This window comes from Nycticebus coucang, chromosome 11 (assembly GCF_027406575.1).
Source record: "Nycticebus coucang isolate mNycCou1 chromosome 11, mNycCou1.pri, whole genome shotgun sequence".
Taxonomy (NCBI): Eukaryota; Metazoa; Chordata; class Mammalia; order Primates; family Lorisidae; genus Nycticebus; species Nycticebus coucang.
In genome coordinates, this window is record NC_069790.1 from 11,764,284 (window position 1) to 11,784,506 (window position 20,223).

A 20,223-nucleotide genomic window follows, 5' to 3' on the forward strand; every position below is an offset into this window, starting at 1 on the left:
CTGTCCCTTGTAGGCAGAGGCTCCCTGAGGCAGGTAGCAGGCCCAGCCGCCCCTGGGCCCTTGGCCTTTCCCAGGGCAATCAGAACACAGGAGGGATCCATCTCCAGTCACATTGTCACGTTGACACTTTTCCTATCAGCGGGTACACAGGTCTGAGGATATGTGCAGACATATGTGTCCACCCTAGACACAGGGCAGGCCTGGAAACATAGGCTGGGGGTTGTTTCCATATGGGGGCATTCAGGCTATAGCAGGGCAGCTCAGAGCTGGGAACCTTTGTGAACCCAACTGGCAATTCTTAGATCAAACGCAGGTTTGTTCTTCAGAGACAGATGGACTGGGACAGAAAATAGGGGCAGACAACAGGTAAAGGCCACTGTGTGTTACTTTTCCTGAAGCCAGAATCAGCTGAGGTGTACACTGGGGCCGCAGACAGTGAGTGAGCCACACAGAAGAGCACATTGTGTCTGTTGTTTTCACGTACCCAGAGATGGAGGCTTGGTCGTCCTTGTCCCTACTTCCCATAGCGCAGGCAGAGGGACAGAGAAATGGAGCAGGGGCACAGGGGAGGCTCCAGTAAGACGGCTTCCCCACTCAAAATTGTCATGATCACTCTGACTTTGCTCACACACTCCGCTAAAAGCAATTTTCTAAGGTCATTCTAAACAGCCACCAACCCCTTTGAAGCATGAGAAAAAGAAAGAAGCCAACTGTAGAAGGCAGCCTGGAGCCTCCAGATGCCTCTGCTCAGAATCCCTGCCCCCAACTTGGCAGTGGACTCTCAGAGGTCACCAAGGGGCTGGCCACAGGCAGAAGTTGGCTCAATTTCCTGTTGGGGTCAAGGGCCAGGCTGCCTGAAAGGGTCTGGAAGACTGCAGGAAGCATGTCTGGAAATCACCAGGTAATTGCTGCATCTAGGTGACAGGCTGAGCCACCCAAGCCACAAGAACCCTAAGGCTTTGTCCTCATTAGGGATTCCAATCCTGAAAGAGCCAAACTTAACTCTCAGGCCAGCTCTTCCAGCAATAAGGAAGCCATGACTGAGAGGGAAGGGAAGAATGAGCCTCAGCCTCATTCAATGAGCTCCACGTAGTTGGCAGGGAACATGCCAAAGTGGCCGTCTGGCCCATAGCCACGCCACCAGCCTTCATCGATCACCTCGATGCCCGTGATGAGGTTCTCAGGGTCAAAGGAGATCTCCGTGTCATCGGCTGCGAGAAGGGCAAGCCCAGATGGTACATCAGGGTCCTCTCTGACAACTCGACTCTCCAGCTTGCCCGACCTGCCTGCTCAGGCAGCTCCCAGCACACCTCACTGTGCTCTGCTTCCTCCTTGGAACTATCCCTCAGACATCCTGCTAAGCATCTGCCTAAGAGGAGCTGCACCCTGTGACCACACCCCCAGGGCACACCTTCCTACAAAGAGTCCCCTGCTAAAGGCTGGAGTAGACACCCACCAGCCTGCTCCCTGGAGAGCCTCAGTTCCCTTCCCCAAGACCCCCACCCAAGTATGCCTGGGGAACCAGCATCCAGGCTTGGCCAACTTCCCTAGTCAGACCACTGGGTTCGACAAGGATGGCAACTGGGATTCCCACTGGTGGCCAGTGAGTAGATGCCTGGAGTGCGTGGGCAAGCCTGAGCTGTGTGGGACAGATGCTCTAGTGCCACAGTCATCCATGGTAGAGGTGCTTCCCCCCTAAAGGCACTTCCCACCTTCCTAACTTCTCAGTGCCATCCTCCCATACAGCCCCAGACCCTCCTGTGTGCTAACGCTGTGACCGCCGGACCACAGCACCTTACCTGCTTGGTAGTCGTACAGGGCCCGGGCACAAAGCCCTTGCCCACTGAGCCCCTGGCCCTGCATGTGAAGGTCAATGTGCCCAGAGCCAACACCATGCTGCTGTACCTGACCAAGGACAAGAAGATGTTACCCCAGACTCAGCTCAACACCCAATTCTTGTCCCATGAAGCTCAGGTGAAGGTGGGAGGGCACAGAGGGAAACCAGTCTGTGGGCTTAGGGGCTACTGTTGTCCCTACCCAACCACTGGGTATAGAAGTCACAGGGCAGTGGCAAATATGCAGCTTTGGGCTACAAGGTGCTCTCCCCACCCAGAGTCTCTCATAGTGTGGTGTCTGTCCAGGGACTTATGGCAAAGGGATGCTGCAAAAATTAAACAAAATAATCCACATGTGCTTTAAAACCCACAACATGCCCCAGGAAACTGAGGGGTCCTTTGATCAGTATTCCTGAGTGTGCAGCCCCTCCATGATCCCACCACCACTGCAAGGGACCCACCAGCGGGGGCTCCTCATAGAGGGTCTCTTGCTCTGGGGGTTCCTCATACACGGCCTCCTCTTCCGCTTGCACCAGACATGGAGGAGTGCTAGGCGCCAGGTCCTCATGGAGATCTGCACCAGGAATGCAGAGTTCTGACTCCCACACATCCCTCTTCTCCATCATCATGCCCCTCCAGGGTCCCCATGAGATAACAAGTGCCTTGCCTGTCCTAGGCCTTGAGATAGCAGGAGTCGGCTCTTTGTTGAACAGGGTCTCTGGCTGGGTGAGCTGCTTCTGCAGGAAGGGGCTCCGCAGCTTGCCTGTAAACCGGGCAAATGCCACACACGACACCACCTCAGAAACATCACCTGGTGTGTACACACACCCCTGGTGTGCTCACACAAGCTCCTGGGGCTTGTCCCAGCTTGCACAGGCACAGAGACCCAGTGTTGTGTGGTGAGCTGGTGAACAGTGCAGCCCTGTGTCCTCTGGGGGCCAAAGTGGTGACCAGTGCAGTTGATGACAAGGTCAAGAGCAAAGGAGGATACCTGGGCCCGAGTCCTTCCTTCCTCACTTACTCACTCTGATATATATCTGTCACCTGCCTGAGGGGTGCCCTACATATGTCCCAGGTTTACCCTCAGCCTGCCCTGCCTTATGGCCAGGCACAGAGGGAGGTCTCACCTGGCTGAGGGCTGGAGACGGAGGTGGTGGACATGGCCCTCTCCTTCTGCTTGAAGATCTCCCTTGCATGTGTGGCTTGTGGGCTGACAGACTTTTGGAGGGGAGCACATGTTGACTCTGGCAGTGGGCAAGAAACTCCACTGCCCCTCCCAGACGGCAGCCCCTCAAAGGTGTATGTGGGGTACACAGGCCTCTCCCAAGACCAGGGAGAGGCATCATGCAGCTCCTGCACCCAGATTCCAATCTGCCCCAGCTGGCTGCAGGATAGCCTCTGCTGAGCCCTCACCCTGAGACCAGAGACTCCCCCCCATGAGACCAGAGACTCCCCCCCATGACTGTGACAGGCCCAAATGAGAAGGGCAACCACATCTCACCTGCTCCTCTCTGTTCCTTGAAACTATGTCTTGCTGCTGCTCACACGTCCCTCTGGGAAGAGGGGGAGGAAGGCACAGCTAAGGTGTGGCCACAGCCCCTTGTGATGTGCCCCTCAGTCATCCTTGCCTCTGCAGGATGAGTGAATGCTGGGGCTGGGCAACCTACCTCCCTCACAAGCCCCTACCTCCAACTCACCTCTCCTGATAGCGCTGCTCCCGGCATGCAGCCTCACGCAGCTCCCGCTCCCGGCGCTCCTGTTCCAACTGCCTCTGTGCTTCCTCCGCCCGCCGCTTCTCCTCCAGCCGCCGGTTTTCCTCTTCCTTCTGCAGAGAAAGGCTCCACCTCAGCCCCATGCTGCCCCTCATTCTCACTGCCTGTCCTGGATTGGGTCCCACAGGCATGTGGTCAAGGGTGGGAGAACTCATCTATACCCTAATCTGACCATGTGTAAACGGGTGCTGAGGAAACCAGATGCGACACAGGCTTGCTGTTTTGAGAAAACTGAGATGGCAAGCGGTGCTCCCACCTCCATATGCCTAGTCCTCCCCAGCAGCACTCACCTCAGCTTTGGCCCAGAAGCTGTCTTTGCCAACTCTTTTGATCTCAGATACAGCATTGGTTTTCTGGTACACAGAGCCCTGTGGGGAACAGAGTACTCAGTAGTGACCCAGGCCCAGGGGTGGGAGGTCAGGGCCATAGACACCAAAGGTAGGTTGAATTCACTAGGTTCTCAAGAGTGCAAGGGACAGTGGCTAGGACTGAACTGAGCAGAGGCAGCAGAGCCTTATCCAGTGACTCCAGACAACACTGGAGTCATATCTGGTGGCACCTGGCCCTCATAAATGGGAGCCATAGCAAGAAAGGCTCCTGCAATCCCATCTGCATACTCAGGAACAATGAGCAATTCTGGCCAGAGGCTACTCCCCAACAGCCAAGTAGTGTAACAGCACCTACAGCAGGGGCTCTCAACCTTCCTAATGCCGCGACCCTTTAATATAGTTCCTCATGTTGTGGTGACCCCCAACCATAAAATTATTTTCGTTGCTACTTCATAACTGTAATTTTGCTACTGTTATGAATTGTAATGTAAATATCTGATATGCAGGATGTATTTTCATTGTTACAAAGGGGTCGCAACCCACAGGTTGAGAACCGCTGATCTACAGGAATCGCCACTGATCCCAACTGCACACACGTGTGAGGATGCAGTTCCCGGCTGTCAGCTCCACCTAGCACCGGGTGTCTCCTCATGCCCTGGAGGGGCCTGCTTTGGCTTTGGCCTCTACCCTGATGCTGCCTGAAGTTCCTTCACAGCAGCTATCTCCAGGGGCTTCCCAGGACGTGCTGGTGCTGTGGCCTCGAGGGCAGTTGGACAATCACAGCTATACATCCTGTAGAGCCTCCACTGTGACCACACAGAGCAGGCTCCAGACAAAGGCTCCAGGACAGATAATCCAACTACCAGGTGGGATCTCAGAGCAACCACTTCTGCCCATTTGTCAGTGGGCACTCAGTGTGGGGGATTAACATCAGAGGGTGGGGAGTTAACATCAGAGGAAGGCTGGGCCCAGCTGGCCCGGATGCTGAGAACTCGCATTCCTGGTCCCCTGCCCTTGAGCCCACAGCAGTAAGAGGGTAGATGATGGGAAGGCAGCACTCACCACTGGGGCTTGGGGCCCCACGTCCTGGAAGCGGCCACTTTCCCTGTGAAAGCTGTAATTGGCACCAGAGGCCTTGGCTACCTTCTCCATGATGCACTCAGGCTCCACGTCTTCCTCAGCCCGTGCATTGATAGTCACATGGGCTCCCTGTGGCAAGAGCAGTATTTGAAAGAAAGGCTTTGCAAGACAACATGCACATAGGCCAGTCTCCTGTCAGTCCACATAGCACAAGCCACCAATGCATAAAGGACTAGGGGCCAGGAGACTGGAAGGCACCAGTCTGGCTGCTGGGAACTGAGGCATGAGTTCCCCCTAAGGGCTCAAACAATCTGGAGCAAACCCTCTCATACCCATCCCATCTCGTGTGAGGCCATGCCTCCATGTGATGCCCAGTGGTTTGTTCTTTAGGTGAGGTTCACTCCCCGCTACAGGTCAGCAGACGGCTCAGAAATGATCTGCGTGAAAAGCCTTCCTTCTAACCATTGAAAACCACTTCAAACACGCTGGTCCTAAGCTTTTGAGATAAAGGATACTCAACCTGTATACCCGCTAAGCTTGAAATCTTTTTCAGCTTCTAGATGGAGAAACAGAGGTATTTCTAAAGAAATGTTAGCAGAACTAGAAATCGAAGTCCTGAATCTCCTTGCCACTAACCAAATAAATGCAAAAGATCATCTGATAATAGAAAGGCTATTAAAAGCCAAAAAATTCAAGCCACAAAAGACCCTGAATAGCCAAAGCAATCCTGAGCAAAAAGAACAATGCTGGAAGCTTCATACTACCTGATTGCAAATTATACTGCAAGGCTCCAGTAACTAAAACAGCATGGTACTGGCATAAAAACAGACACACACACCAATGGAACGGGAGAGAAGATCTAGTAATAAATCCATACATTACAACCAACTCATTTTTGACAAAAGCACCAAGAACCTACATTGGGAAAAGAACAATCTCTTTAATAAATGGTGCTGGGAAAACTGAATACCCATTTGCAGAAAAATGAAATTAGATTCCCGTTTTTCACCATACAAAGATCAACTCAAAATGAATTAAAGACTTAACTAACACCTGAAACTATTAAACTAGTGAAAGAAAACATTGGGTAAACACCAGAGACACTGCTCTAGGCAACAATTTGTTTTTTGAGACAAAGTTTCACTTTATTGCCCTGGGTAGAGTGTTGTGGCCTTAGCCTAGCTCACAGCCACCCCAAACTCCTGGGTTCAAGTGATCCTCCTGCCTCAGCCTACTAAGTAGCTGGGTCTATAGGTGCGTACCACCACGCCTGGCTAATTTTTCTATTTATAGTAGAGACAGGATCTCACTTTGCTGAGACTGGTCTCAAACACCTGACCTCAAGCAATTCTTCCAACTTGGCCTCCCAGAGTGCTAGGATTACAGGTGTGAGCCACTGCATCTGGCCAGGGCCATGATTTTTTTTGGCTAAGACCTCAAAAGTACAGGCAACAAAAGCAAAAATAAACAAATGGGTATCGGGCTAAAAAGTTTATGTACAGCAAAGGAAACAATCAATGAAGTGACAGGCAACCTACAGAATGAGAGAAAATCTTAGCAAACTGTTCATCTGACAGGGTATTAATAACCAAACTATATAATGAACTCAAACAACTCAACAGCAAAATCAAATAATATGATTTTTAAATGGGCAGAAGACCTGAATAAATATTTCTCAAAAGAAGACATATAAATGTCCAAGAAATATATGAAAAAAATGCTCAACATCACTACATCAGGAAAATTCAAATTAAAACTATGAGATATCATCTCACACCTGTGAGAAAGGCTATTAAAAGCCAAAAAATTCAAATTGAAATTTCTTTTTTCTTTTTTGAGACAGGGTCTCACTCTTTTGCCTAGGCTAGAGTGCACTGGTAGCATTGGCATCATCATAGCTCACTGCAACCTCAGACTCATGGCCTCAAGCAATTTTTTTTTTTTTTTTGAGACGGAGTCTCCCTATGTGAGTGCCGTGTAGTCACAGCTCACAGCAACCTCAAACTCTTGGGCTTAAGTGGTTCTCTTGCCTCAGCCTCCCAAGTAGCTGAGACTATAGGTGCCTACCACAATGCCTGGTTATTTTTTTGTTGTAGTTGTCACTGTTGTTTAGCTGGCCCGGGCCGGGTTCAAACCCGCCACACTCAGTGTACGTGGCTGGCGCTGTAACCACTGTACTACGGGCACGAGTCAGGCCTCAAGCAATTTTCATGCCTCAGCCTTCTGAGTGCCAGGATTACATGTGTGAGCCACCATGCCCTGCTAGGGGAACTTTTACATGCTGTTAATGGGAATGGAAATTAGTATAGCCATTATGGAAAACAGTATGAAGGTTCCTCAGAAAACTAAAAATAGAACTACCATATGATCCAGCAATCACACTGGGTATATATCCAAAAGAAAAGAAATCAGCATATCAAAGAGATGTCTGCACACCCATGTTTACTGAACATTATTCACAACAGCCAAGATATGAAATTAACCAAGGTATCCATCAATGGATGAATGGGTAAAGAAAATGTGGTATATATACACAATAGAATACTATTTGGCCATATTAATGAATGAAACCTTGTCCTTTGCAATAACATGGATGGAACTGGGGGTCATTATGTTAAGTGAAATAGCCAAAGAAAGACAAATATCAAAAAAAAAAAAAAAAAAGAGAGAGAGAGAAAGACAAATATCATATGTTCTCACTTATATGTGAAAGCTAAAAAGTGGATCTCATGGAGATAGAGAATAGAGTGGTGGTTACCAGAGGTCGGAAGGAGGTTGGGAAGAAAGAAGAGAAGCTGATTAATGGATACGAAAATACAGTTACATAGAATAAGTTCTAGTATTTGAAAGTACAACAGGGAAATTATAATTAGCAATGGTTTGTGTATTTCAAAATACTAATAGAGAAATACTGTAATGTTCTGGGCACAAAGAAATGAAAAATGGTTGAGATGATATGCTAATTACACTGCTTTGATTATTATACACTGTATACGGGTATCAAAATACCACATGTACCTAAAAAATATGTACAGCTATTTTATATCAATTTTTTTAAATGCTGGGTGGAAATTGCCATCTGGAAAAAAAACACATTTTCTACAAAGGAGAGCCATTGATTTCTTTCTGAGAAGCCAGATCCATGACCTTATTCACTGTTACTATTCAAGTTGAGTATCCTTAACCCTAAAATCGAAATCTGAAATCCTCCAATGAGCACTTTCTTTGAGCACCATGTCAGCACTCAAAAAGTTTGTAGAGTATTCTGGTTTTGAATTTTTGGATAGGGATGCTGAACTGTTAAGTATATAATGCAAATATTCAAAAAAATCCAAATCCAAAACATGCTGGTCCTAAGCTTTTGAGATAAAGGCTACTCAACCTGTATACCCACTAAGCTTGAAATCTTTTTCAGCTTCTAGATGGAGAAACAAAGGTATTTCTAAAGAAATGTTAGCAGAACTAGAAATCGAAGTCCTGAATCTCCTTGCCACTAACCAAATAAATGCAAAAGATCATCTGATAAGTAAGCTTTTTAAAGTGATCATAAAGAAAAATGGAACTCAGGGCCCAGCCTTCCCAGTGGACCAGTTGCAGTATGGTCTTTCATTCCACCCAGCTGAGGCCAGCCTATAGGTGGCCCCTGCCACACACTGACCTCCCTTGCACTTGCTGATAACAGAGCATCCTATGGTTATGCCCTAAAAGCCAGACAGAGCTTTAGTTATGAGCACATGTCTGACTCCAGCTCTGCTCCCCACTTGCTCACACCCAGGAGCCTGGGGAAGCTCCAGCCTAGGGGACCTGTTCAGAGTGGAGCAGGTCTTTACCAGCCTCACCTTCAGGAAATTGGCCATTGTACTGACGTGGCTGGCGCAGGCTCCCTTCCGCACGTCGTTCACGCCTTCGCCTGTCTGCAACACAAGCATATCCAGCATGACAAAGCCACTTCCCTCTCTTGGGGACCCAGAGGCTTCCGTATGTTCCAGAAAAGAGAAAAATAGCAATCCCCAAAGCAGAATCCATTCTTCTGTGTCACACAGGAGAGGTTAGTTCTCACACTTCCAAGGGGCTTGTGAACATTTCCTGGGCAAGACGGCTACTGGCTTCCACTGTGAGGGATTTTTCCTGAATTTTCCTTGTCCCTATTAAGGAGTTCTGTTCTGTTAGAGTCCCCGTGCCTCCACTCCAGGCTCCTGCATACTCCCTCAGACCCTCTATTCCATCTGAACAACTACCCTGAAGGGGATGGGACAAGTTCTCATCACTGCGTTTAATCCATTGTGCAGCAATAATTCTGTGTTTGGAAGGTTAATTCTGCGTAGCAAGGACAGTTATTCTTTGGGCTGCAATGAACTACCTGACGTTCTGCTCATTCACAGCTCTGAGCTGTTCTGTTGATCTACTAAGTTGTGCTCATAAAACACTCCATTCCTGATGTTAAGTCAGAGCAGCAAAGAAGACAATGGTGTTTCCTGGGTCACATCTAGATGAAACAAGTTCCACATACCCAATTGATGAGGACAAACTTGGGCAGGCCGGAGTTGGGGTCCTTTACTCTGCAGAAGCCGTACATCACCTTCCCACTGTTGAGCTCCTCCACCATCTCCTCCAGGCCACCTTCTGCAACAGGGTCATGAGGAAGGTCAGAGGTAGCCCCAGGACTTCCTGCTGGCCCTGGACCCTAGTCAACCAGGAAGTGAACTCAGGCTACCCTAAACCAGGCTTCTGATCCCTACTTGCATCAGAATCTTCCTGGGGATATGTTTAAAATCAGATTCCTGGGCCCCACTCCCACTAAGCTGACGTATGAGAGCTGGGTGAAACCCAGGAGTCTGCAGTCTGGCAAGCACTCAGAGGGTATTTTTACCCATGCTAGTTTAAAAACCATTCCTCTAAACCCACAGGTAATTCTGGAAATTAAAAACCTCACTTCCACTGCAAATTAGCCATCAGGTTTCCAAATGGTAGATTTCTACATCAATTTTATTGTTGCCTGGACTCCACAAAGGGCCACAATATGGTAAGGCCTGTTGAGTCACCCTGCCTTGCCTGTGCCCATTTAGACTCCAGGGCCACCCAGATGGTTGGACCAGATGGAACATCATACAGCTACATAATTGGCTCAGACCTCAGACTCTTTTAAGAGGATGGGCTGATGGGGCCCCAAGAATGGGCTGCTTTAAAGCATTCTCCCCGACACTGAGACACAGCCCCGATCTTTCTCAGGTGGAGGAAATGATCAGGTTTTTAGCTATAGGGTTCCACAGAACTTGGGACAGTCCAGAGTCCCCACTCTGGAGATAGCAACCTGCTACATTTGCAGCATAGTCCTGTTCTGTGCCATTGGGGATGACAATAGGAAATTTGGGTTGATCCCTGCAACTGCCAGTCAGCAGCCATGTCGAGTCTATCGTTCAATGGCAATCCTTCTAGAAAGAAGATGCCTTGGGGAGAAGAGGCTGTGAGAGGAAGGGGCTTTCTACCAATAGTCACCAAGGTGACTCCAAACACTCACTGAACAATGAAGCCTTGTCTAGCTCAGGACAGAGGAAGGGGTCATGTGAATTCCAAAAGAAGAGCGAACTGGCCTTGAGGATACAGAGCAGTTGGGATATCAGCTGGGAGCCCATGGGTCACACCCTCTGTCTGTGGCCCAGCCAACTCTGACAGCCTCTGCCCAATAAACTGTCCTTAACTGTAGAGATCTCCATAGATGTCTTCCCTGTGACTGCGCTGGCAATGCTTCTCCTTAGTGAGGATGGGCCTCTCCATATACTTGGCCCATGGCCAGAGCAGCACAAAGGCAGAGGAGGACGTGTCTGCAGACCTTCTCTGCCAGCACCAGCCCTGGGACTGGCATCCTTCCTGCTGCCCTGCACAGTTTGCCGATGAGCTGGAGAGGGCCAGCCTATTCTACCTCTCAGCTCTAACTAGACACAGATAAAGAGCCGCCCTCCACCTCCAGTGGAGAAAGTCAAGGAGGAATGAAACATCTGGAACCCAAGGTCCACCAGAAGTGGCCAGTGAGTGCCGGAGGCCTCATGCTGTTTAGAGCACCGAGGTGGCCAAGGGCTCTGGACACCAGTCTTGCTGCTGCTGGTCCATGTCTCAATCATGGGAGTCAGGGAACTCCCAGTGGAGTTGAACTGGGGTGGGTCTGCAGAAGAAGGCTTGGCCCAACTCGTCACCCACAATGGGGGAAAGTGTCACTATAGTCAAGTCACATGCACGTGATATCTGTATGCTAGAGTTCTTTTCCTCCCACTGCAATGCTGACATGCTACCCAAGATGGACTGCTGACAGTCAGAAACCTCTCTTCTTTGTACACTTCACCCTCTGACTCTTGTTGCCCGACAACTGATTTGGGATCATACTCACCCCCAGTGCCAGCCACTCGGATGTCATTGCTGTTGCCTTCATAGGTAAAGAGAGCCCTGAAACAAAACACAAGTGGGCTCTATAGCCAACACCTTAGTTTTTTTGAGACAGAGCCTCAAGCTGTCACCCTGGGTAGAGTGCCGTGGCATCACTGCTCACAGCAACCTGCAACTCCTGGGCTTAAGTGATTCTCTTGCCTCAGGCTCCCAAGGAGCTGGGACTACAGGTGCCCACCACAATGCCTGGCTATTTTTTGGTTGTAGTTGTCGTTGTTGCTTGGCATTCCTGGGTTGGATTCGAACCCACCAGCTCTGGTGTATGTGGCTGGCGCCTTAGCTGTTTGAGCTACAGGCACCAGCTGGTATAGCCAACACCTTAGTTTCCACCTGCCTTCACCATGCCTCCCATGGCTTCCCACCACACACCAAAAAGCTTGGCCTGACAGTTACATTGTGGACCAACACAGGCCCCCTCCTGCTCTGTTCTGACCTGCGAGGCAGGTTCTCAGCAGGCTGCTGTGTAGTCTTCTCAGCTCTGAAGCTGGACCGATGGGGTAAGCTGGACCCCACCTTACCATGGGGCTTAATGTGAGGGGAGACAGGAGGATACATTTACTGCAAGGTGATGACGTGTGGAGTTCGTACAATGATGTTCTACACATTCATGTGTGAAATTCTCTCCCAGCTTCCAAGTAAATGGATTTGAAAAGACAAAACATACCTGTGTATTTCTGAACCCAGAGCACCCAAAAAGAGAAGCAAGGAGAAATGCACACATGCGGCTGCGTGGAAGGCCACCCACTACTCCTACACACGTCTGCCCCGGCTCCTGTGAAGCCTGGCCAGAGGGGAAGCAGGTCCTTTTGGGCTTGAGACTCTCTGGCAAATGCGGACATTACAGGTCATGTTCAGCATCAGAAACCACACAGGCAGATACCACATAAAGTCACACAGCTAAAATCCGGAGCCCATCAAAGCCCTCATGTGTCTGTGGGCAAATTTTCTACCTATTGGAGCCTTATCTGGCTGACACCTAGACCATGCCTTTCTTCATCCCAGAAGAAAGAACTCTGGAAGATTCTGGCTTTTAAACTTCTGCCCCAGAGTTGCCCCAGGAAATACAGTAAATTTTATTAAATTTAGGCCATAGACAGTCCCTTGATCAGAACAAAGGTTACTAAAGGAAAACACTGGGGAACAGGTGACCTCATAAAGATAAGCAATGTGGGCGGCGCCTGTGGCTCAGCGAGTAGGGCGCCGGCCCCACATGCCAAGGGTGGCGGGTTCAAACCCAGCCCCGGTCAAACTGCAACAACAAAAAAAAATAGCCGGGCGTTGTGGCGGCGCCTGTAGTCCCAGCTACTAGGGAGGTTGAGGCAAGAGAATCGCGGAAGCCCAGGAGTTAGAGGTTGCTGTGAGCCATGTGACGCCACGGCACTCTACCCGAGGGCGGTACAGTGAGACTCTGTCTCTACAAAAAAAAAAAAAAAAAAAGATAAGCAATGTATGAGCTTCCCTGTAGTACACATTCAGCCAGCCGTAGGCGCCAACCCTGTATCAGGTTAACTGGACATGTGGTAAGGACACTGACCCATCAATCTGCAAGCCAAAGGCAAGACCCAGTCCAGTGTCTCTTCTGTTCCCAGGCTCCTGGCCACAGGCCCATGAAGGCTGGCTGGAAAAGAAGCTCCAGGAATTGTCAGACGGGAACTAAATCAGCTTTGACTTGGATTCCCCAGAGCCCTGCCAGTGCCACTAGGCAGAGATGCCTATGCCTAACGAAGACAGAAGAAATGAGATCCAGGCCTGGTAGAACTGACTGGTGGGGAGGAGACAGCCACCAGAAGCCACACTGCCTAACAGAAGAGACGACAGAAGGTGAGAAACACCAAGGAAGAAACACTCAGAGAAAAGAGACAGAGAAACAAAGAGAAAGATTTGGGAGGAGGTGCCCTGCCTGAGCTGGTGGAGCTCTCTGCAGGAAAGAAGCCCATTCCTTTGGATGGTCACAAAGCCCTGGCTGCCAAAAGACAGGGAACTAGCACAAGCAACACGGAACAGAAGACGGCACTTGGACCCGCACTTGCAAAAACAGATTCAGCAGCTGTAAGAGCGGAGCTTGGTATGTGCCCCTACCCCTCCAAATTTATCCTCCCTTCAGGCTCCAGGCTAAATTTAAGAATGTTCTCAATTCAAGGGCTCACTCCCACATTTGCTTAGAGTTCCACTCTTCTTTCAAATCAACATGAAAAAATATGGTGCCTTTGGCCTGTGTACAGCAAGAAAGGATAGCGTGTCAAGTATCTTACTAATTCAATCATTCCTTCTGAAAATAACTACTGAGAACCTACTGCTTACAGATGATGGGAATGCAGTTATGAACAATCCCTAAACTGTCCTGCCTGTGGAACTTACTTTCTAGTGCAGTGGTTCTCAACCTTCCTAATGCTGCGACCCTTTAATACAGTTCCTCATGTTGTGGTGACCCCCAACCATAAAATTATTTTCGTTGCTACTTCATAACTGTAATTTTGCTACTGTTATGAATCGTAATATAAATATCTGATATGCAGGATCTATTTTCATTGTTACAAAGGGGTCGCAACCCATAGGTTGAGAACCGCTGTTCTAGTGGGTGAAAGACACACACCCAATACTAATGTACTGTCAGGGAGTGAAGTAGATGCAGGTGACGTGTGAACCAGGTGAGAACAAACCACACAAAGATACGGGGAAGAAGGGGCAGAAAACAGATCCAAAATGGATAACTGATGTGTTATCCTATCTGGCCTACTCCTCACCCTATCTGGCCTTAGGGCCTGCCCCAATGCCCTGGCTCAGTGTGTGAAGCATTTTATGACCCACCAAACTGGAGAAAACCTCTTCTTCCCTTGATATTCTCTACCACCTTTTCTATATGGTTCTCAGTCCAACTATTTTTTCTTTTTTTTGAGACAGAGACTTTGTTGCCCTCAGTAGAGTGCCATGGCGTCACAGCTCACAGCAACCTCAAACTCTCGGGCTTAAGAGATCCTCTTGCCTCAGCCTCCCAAGTAGCTGGGACTACACGTGCCCACCACAACGCCTTAAATAAAACAACACCTAAAAATAGCCTTGGATATTTTTAGAGACCGTGTCTTTTTCTAGCTCAGGCTGGTCTCAAACTCCTAAGCTCAGGTAATCCGCATGCCTCAGCCTCCCGGAGTGTTAGAATTATAGGTAGGAGCCACTGCACCCAGCTTCCAACTTTTTCTTTTTTTTTTTTTAAATACAGACTAGGTCTCACTCTGTCGCCCAGGCTGGGACTCCTGGGCTCAAGTAAATCTCCCAAAACCTCCAAGTGCTGGGATTATAGGCATAAGCCATCATGTCTGGCCCACAGTCCATCTTTCATCTGAGCATCTGAACTCAGCAGTAAGGACAAAGACAGGGCCTATCCAATACCTTCTAGTGAAGAGATAAAGATGACAAGGAAACAAGCCCATGAGGGTTTCTGGCACATGTCTGAGGGAAGTCAATCAGGATGACGGGAAACCGTGACTATAGCCAGGGAGCCAGGAATCAAGGAAGGCCTCTCTGAGAAAGCAACACTGAAGCAGAAATGTGAAATCTGGGAGTTTCCTATGATGACGCGGAAGAAGAGCACTCTCAGGAGAGGAAGCAGTAAGAGCAAGGGCTCTGAACAGGAACCAGTCTGCAAGTTTGAGGAAGAGAAACAAAGCCAGGGAGTGGTAGTAAACAGGTATGGCCAGTGTGACAAGAGGGAGGAAGGGCAGAATCTGGGTCACTTGGAGCAATGAGTCCAGGCTTTCTTCAAGGTGCAACAGGAAGCCACTGCCTATAGGTACAGCAGTGACATGGTCAAGATATATTTTTTCAGGCCAGACGAGATGGTTTACACCTGCAGTTCTAGCACTCGGAGAGGCTGAGGTGGGAGGATCACTTGAGCTCAGGATTTCTAGACCAACCTGAACAAGAACGAGACCCAGTCTCTACTAAAAGTAGAAAAACTAGCCAGGTGTTGTGGCAGGCACCTATAGTCCCCAGCTACTTGGGAGGCTGAGGCAGGAGACTGGCTTGAGATTGCTGTGAGCTAGGCTGATGCCATGACACTCTAGCCTGGGGTAACAGAGTTAGACTCTAGTCTAAAAAAAACCCAAAAACATCTGATGAGTAGCTACCTTAATGGCTGCGACAATGAAGGTGGAGGCCAATACACGCTGAATGGCAAGTATAACCTGCAGCGCACCCTAGAGGGAGAGAGAGCAGGAGGGGTGTGTAACTGCCAGACCAGGGGTGGTAACAGGCAGTTTTGAGAAGAAGCCCAAGGAAAGGCTAGAAACATGGGAGGCCTGAAGAGGGATGCGCAAGTGGCTGGGCTGTGGGGCATCATCCCCAAACCAGTGACAGTTCCTGAGAAGTTCCTCTAGGTATCTCTTTAAACAAGCCCATTCAGCGTGTATTGGCCTCCACCTTCATTGTCACAGCCATTAAGGTAGCTACTCATCAGATGTTTTTTTTTTTTTTTTTTAGAATAGAGTCTAAGTCTGTGCCAGAGATTGATTAAGAGGACTAGGAGTTTCCCAGGTAAGTCAGTAAGGGAATTGATTGATTAGGAGGATTAGGAGTTTCCCAGGTAAGTCAGTAAGGGAAATCTCATGATCAAGAACATGTAAAGGCGCAAAATCCCTAATGGGGCAGGGATGGAGAGGGGCGGAGATTCTTTTGGGTTCCAAAGCTAGATGGCATCATATGGATGTGAAAATGGGGCACTCAATGGAGAGATACTTTTGACAGGATTTGAAATAACAAGAGGGACCTAAGGGTCCTCTGGGAATCACAATCAGAACTAGGAGAGGCAGAACAGAGAGCTGACGTCTGGAAACCATCCTGAGAAAAAAAACAGTGACTGACGTGTGAGTGCATTTCCTGAAGGATGATAAAGAAAGAAGACAGAGGAACCCTACCAAGGAAGTTATAAGACATCCTTCCTGAGATATATGCCTCCCAAACAGAGAACATGCTGTTTGGCACAAGTGCCATCTAAGGCACTCATGGTGATTTGGTCCCAGACCTGACAGAAGAAATTCTGCAGACCCAGGCAACTGGTGTTCTGAAGCTCTTCCCTTAATGGTCTGTGACTGAAGAAAAGGAAAATCTATGTCCTCAGTGTCCCAACAGTGCCACTGTATGAAAGCCACTCCATGCTGGTCACCAAAGAAATGCAGACAAGATGAGAAATTAGACAAGTGGAGATGACCCCCTACACAAGGGGCAGACTTAGATAGGAGGGCCTCAGAGTTGACCACAGGGTGTCCACACCATGACTCAACCTCTGAGGTCAGTTTCTATTCCCCAAGGTTGAGTACCTTAGCCAATCATACTCAGCATATTTCTCAGAACTGGAAGTGCTCAAAACTGGTCAGCAAAAACAGTTTAAGTAAATGAGAAAGTGACAGGGAATTATTAAAATCATATATAGCTGTGCATAGTTGCAGACCAGAGAGCTGACCTTGTGTGGGAGTTGCCCGGGGTTATCCCAAACACTTCAGATCCAGGTTTCCAGTACTGTAAAGCCCCATCAACTGTAAGATGAGATTCTACCACTGATAGTCTGGTAGGGGAGATCTTGGGTGGTGGAGGAAAGATGAGATCTTTTTCCAAACAGATAGCCAGCATCCTACTTCCATACATTTTCCAATGGCTCAGAGGAAGGAGTACTCTTCTTGGAGAAATGGAAGTTCTTAAGTTCGCATCCACAGACAACGAGGGATCCAGACCCCTGATCTCTTTGTCTGAAGCCTCACATAGCCAGCCAGGCTGCCAGACCTCTCCCAAAGGCCCATCCCTGAATACAGCGTTTGGAAGAAACTGGGCGTGCCCTCTACCTTCTCAGGGAGGGCTATGCAGGACCCCTTATTCCAGGTAAGTCCCAGGGCTAGAAAGAAACTGGTGAGGAAGCACGCACAACCAGGCCGAGAATACAACATGGAAACCCGCAGAGCCACACCGGGTGGCCAGAAGCAGGGGGAGGGGCTGGGGGACTCACTGGGTCCCAAGACGGATTTAACCTGTCCACGCAGGGCAAGGAGTGACAAGAGTGGGACAGCATCCTTGCTGCGATGTGGGGCGGGCAAGCTGGTGAGTCCTGGACTGCCTGCGGCGGCGCCACTTGGCGCTCGCGCTCCCCAGCTCTCCCGCCCCCAGCTCGCCCTGACAGACCCTCCCTCAGAGGCGACCCCCGGCCCGCCCTCCCGCCCGCCTCGCCGCCCACCAGTTGATTGGGGACTTCTCGGTGACCACCCGCCCGTAGGCCTCCTGCAGCGCCGGCCCGTTCCGGCTCAGGTTCGCCGCCATGGCCCACCCCGCAGTCTCCGCGCCGCCGCTGCCTCTTCCGGGCCTGGCAGCGGCTGACAGCCGAAAGCCCCGCCTCCGGCGGCCGGAAGCCCCGCCCACCTACCGGAAGCGGAAGTGGCGGAGCCCGCTGAGCGCGCGGGGTCCAGCTGCGCTGCGGCAGTGCGGGTTGCGGGTCCTGGTGCGAGAAACTGGGGATGGCCCGGCCTTCTGTTGGTCCTTAGGGCGGGCTCCTGAGGCCTGGTCCCTCCCACTCAGTCGTCGGCTCGCCTTGCCGGCCTGGCTGAGGGAACCCGGTCGAGTTCCCTAGTAGCTACTCTCACAGAGTGCGTACACCTTCTTTTCTAATTCTTGTCACAGTTAATGCACTTATTTGGGGGATCCTGGGTTCACCACAGTCTCCCTCCAGACGGGATCTTCCGAGCCCGCGTGTGGTCCCCTAACAGAAATTTGATCTAGGAATGAAGCAAGCATAAATTAACGAATGCACTACAAATCTAACAGAAGGTGCTTTTGCGTTTTCTGGTTCTAACCTGTGTTCTGCAATTTGCTTGAGGCTAGGGTTGTGGAGGAATGAAGAGAACCCATTGTGCTCCATCTCTGTATGTGGGATGGTTTCCTTCCCTGGAAGGAAAGGGCCCATAGTACCTCAGCCTGCTCCCTTCCTCTGGGACCCCCAGTTATTCCCATCCACAAATGTGCCTGCACTGACTGAGCTAGTTACCTATCTGAATGATAGGGAAACGTGCCAAGGCCCAAGGCAGCACACAGCTTCTTTTTCTGCTGAGCAGAGTAACTGCCTCAAATACAGCTTCACAGGCTGTTAGGGCCATATGGGCTTTGGAGTTCAGTCCAAGATTTCAGAGAAGTTATATCACGCATATCCTGTATACTCTTATGTAAGTCCTATCACCAGATATGGAGTAGGAACTGGTTATTCGATACGCTCATACTTCTGCAGCGATACATGTAAATAATGAGCTAAGTACCATATAAGAAAACTCTGGGCTGGGTGTGTTGGCTCATGCCTGTATTCCTAGCACTCTGGGAGGTGAAGTAGGAGGATCCCCCAAAGTCAGGAGTTCCAGACCAGCCCGAACAAGAGTGAGTCCTCGTCTCTACTAAAAATAGAAAAATTAGCTGGGCATTATGTAGTTGTAGCTACCAGGGAGGCGAAGGCAGGAAGATTGCTTGATCCCGAATTTGCATTTTCTGCGAGCTAGGCTGATACCATGGCACTGTAGCCCCTGTGACAGAGCAAGACTTGGTCTCAGAAAAAGAAAGGAAGGAAGGGAAGGAGGGAGGTTGGTCGGAAGGAAAGAGAGAGCGAGAAAGAGGAAAAGGAAAAAGAAACTCTGAAGTAGCCTCATTGCAGTTAAGGTCAATTTTTGATGCCAAATGTGCTACCAAAATCTTAAGGTGTTTGGAATCTTATTGTTCAGGTAGGGATTGTGGACCTAATTTGGGCACAAACACAGTTCGTTTGTTATCTCTATTTTTATTTCTCTTCACATCATTGTTGTTGTTTTTGAGACAGAGTCTCAAGCTGTTCCCTGGGTAGAGTGCTATGGTGTCATAGCTCACAGCAACCTTCGACTAAGATTTAATTGATCCTCTTGCCTCAGTTTTTCTGTTTTTTAGTAGAGATGGGGAGTCTTGCTTTTGCTCAGGCTGGTCTCCAACTTGTGAGCTCAAGCAATCCACCCGCCTCTGCCTCCCAGAGTGCTAGGATTATAGGTGTGAGCCACCGGGCCTGGCTCATTGTTGTTTGTTTTCTATGTTTTGTGCTGCTATAACAGACTAGGTAATTACAGAGAACAGAAATTTATTTTCTCATCACTCTGGAGGCTGGGAAGTCTTAGATCAAGACAGCAGCATAGGGTGGCTCCTGTGGCTCAGTGAGTAGGGCGCCGGCCCCATATACCGAGGGTGGCGGGTTCAAACCCAGCCTCGGCCAAACTGCAACAAAAAAAAAAAAAAAAGAAGGAAAAAATAGCCAGGCGTTGTGGCGGGCGCCTGTAGTCCCACCTGCTCGGGAGGATGAGACAAGAGAATCGCGTAAGCCCAAAAGCTGGAGATTGCTGTGAGCCGTGTGACGTCATGGCACTCTACTGGGGGTGCTAAAGTGAGACTCTGTCTCTACCAAAAAAAAAAGCAGCATATAGGGAGGGCCTTCTAGCTACATCACAAGATGGAGGAAGGGCAAAGAGACAGTGAGAGAGAAACAAACGGGGGCAGAATTCATCCTTATAAAAATAAGGAACCCATTCCCATTCACCTCTCAAAAGTACCACCTCCCCACATTGTCACATTGGGAATCAAGCCTCCAGAACATGAATTTCGGGGGACATATTCCAACTATAGCACTTGTTTTATACACAGAAGCTTTAATCTCTGATGGGAGAGCAGTTACCTCATCCTGACCTGGAGGGGTCTTGGGTTCTGGTGGAACTTGCCTTCCCTTCAGCAGCT

General features: G+C 49.5%; 1 protein-coding gene across 1 annotated transcript; it reads right to left on the reverse strand.

Moving 5' to 3' along the window:
* Nucleotides 1-367: 367 nt before the first annotated feature.
* On the reverse strand, nucleotides 368-17,836 carry DBNL (drebrin like). Its single transcript, XM_053608429.1, has 13 exons — nucleotides 17,672-17,836; nucleotides 11,399-11,454; nucleotides 9,527-9,639; nucleotides 8,856-8,930; nucleotides 4,999-5,145; nucleotides 3,898-3,975; nucleotides 3,533-3,660; nucleotides 3,337-3,388; nucleotides 2,963-3,053; nucleotides 2,503-2,598; nucleotides 2,297-2,409; nucleotides 1,800-1,905; nucleotides 368-1,211 (listed from the first exon to the last, which is right to left on the reverse strand). The coding sequence occupies exons 1-13, from the start codon at nucleotides 17,752-17,754 to the stop codon at nucleotides 1,072-1,074; spliced, it is 1,278 nt and encodes a 425-aa protein (XP_053464404.1). The 5' UTR covers nucleotides 17,755-17,836; the 3' UTR covers nucleotides 368-1,071.
* Nucleotides 17,837-20,223: the final 2,387 nt, after the last annotated feature.

Bases quoted from the DNA above. Each gene is read 5' to 3' on its own strand.
- DBNL (XM_053608429.1), bottom strand. From the start codon at position 17,754: ATGGCGGCGAACCTGAGCCGGAACGGGCCGGCGCTGCAGGAGGCCTAC. The intron at 3,976-4,998 runs GTGAGTGCTGCC...TGTTCCCCACAG, and splicing joins TGGGGCCCCAAGCCCCAGTG to GGCTCTGTGTACCAGAAAAC. The intron at 2,599-2,962 runs GTGAGACCTCCC...CCCGGTTTACAG, and splicing joins CGTCTCCAGCCCTCAGCCAG to GCAAGCTGCGGAGCCCCTTC.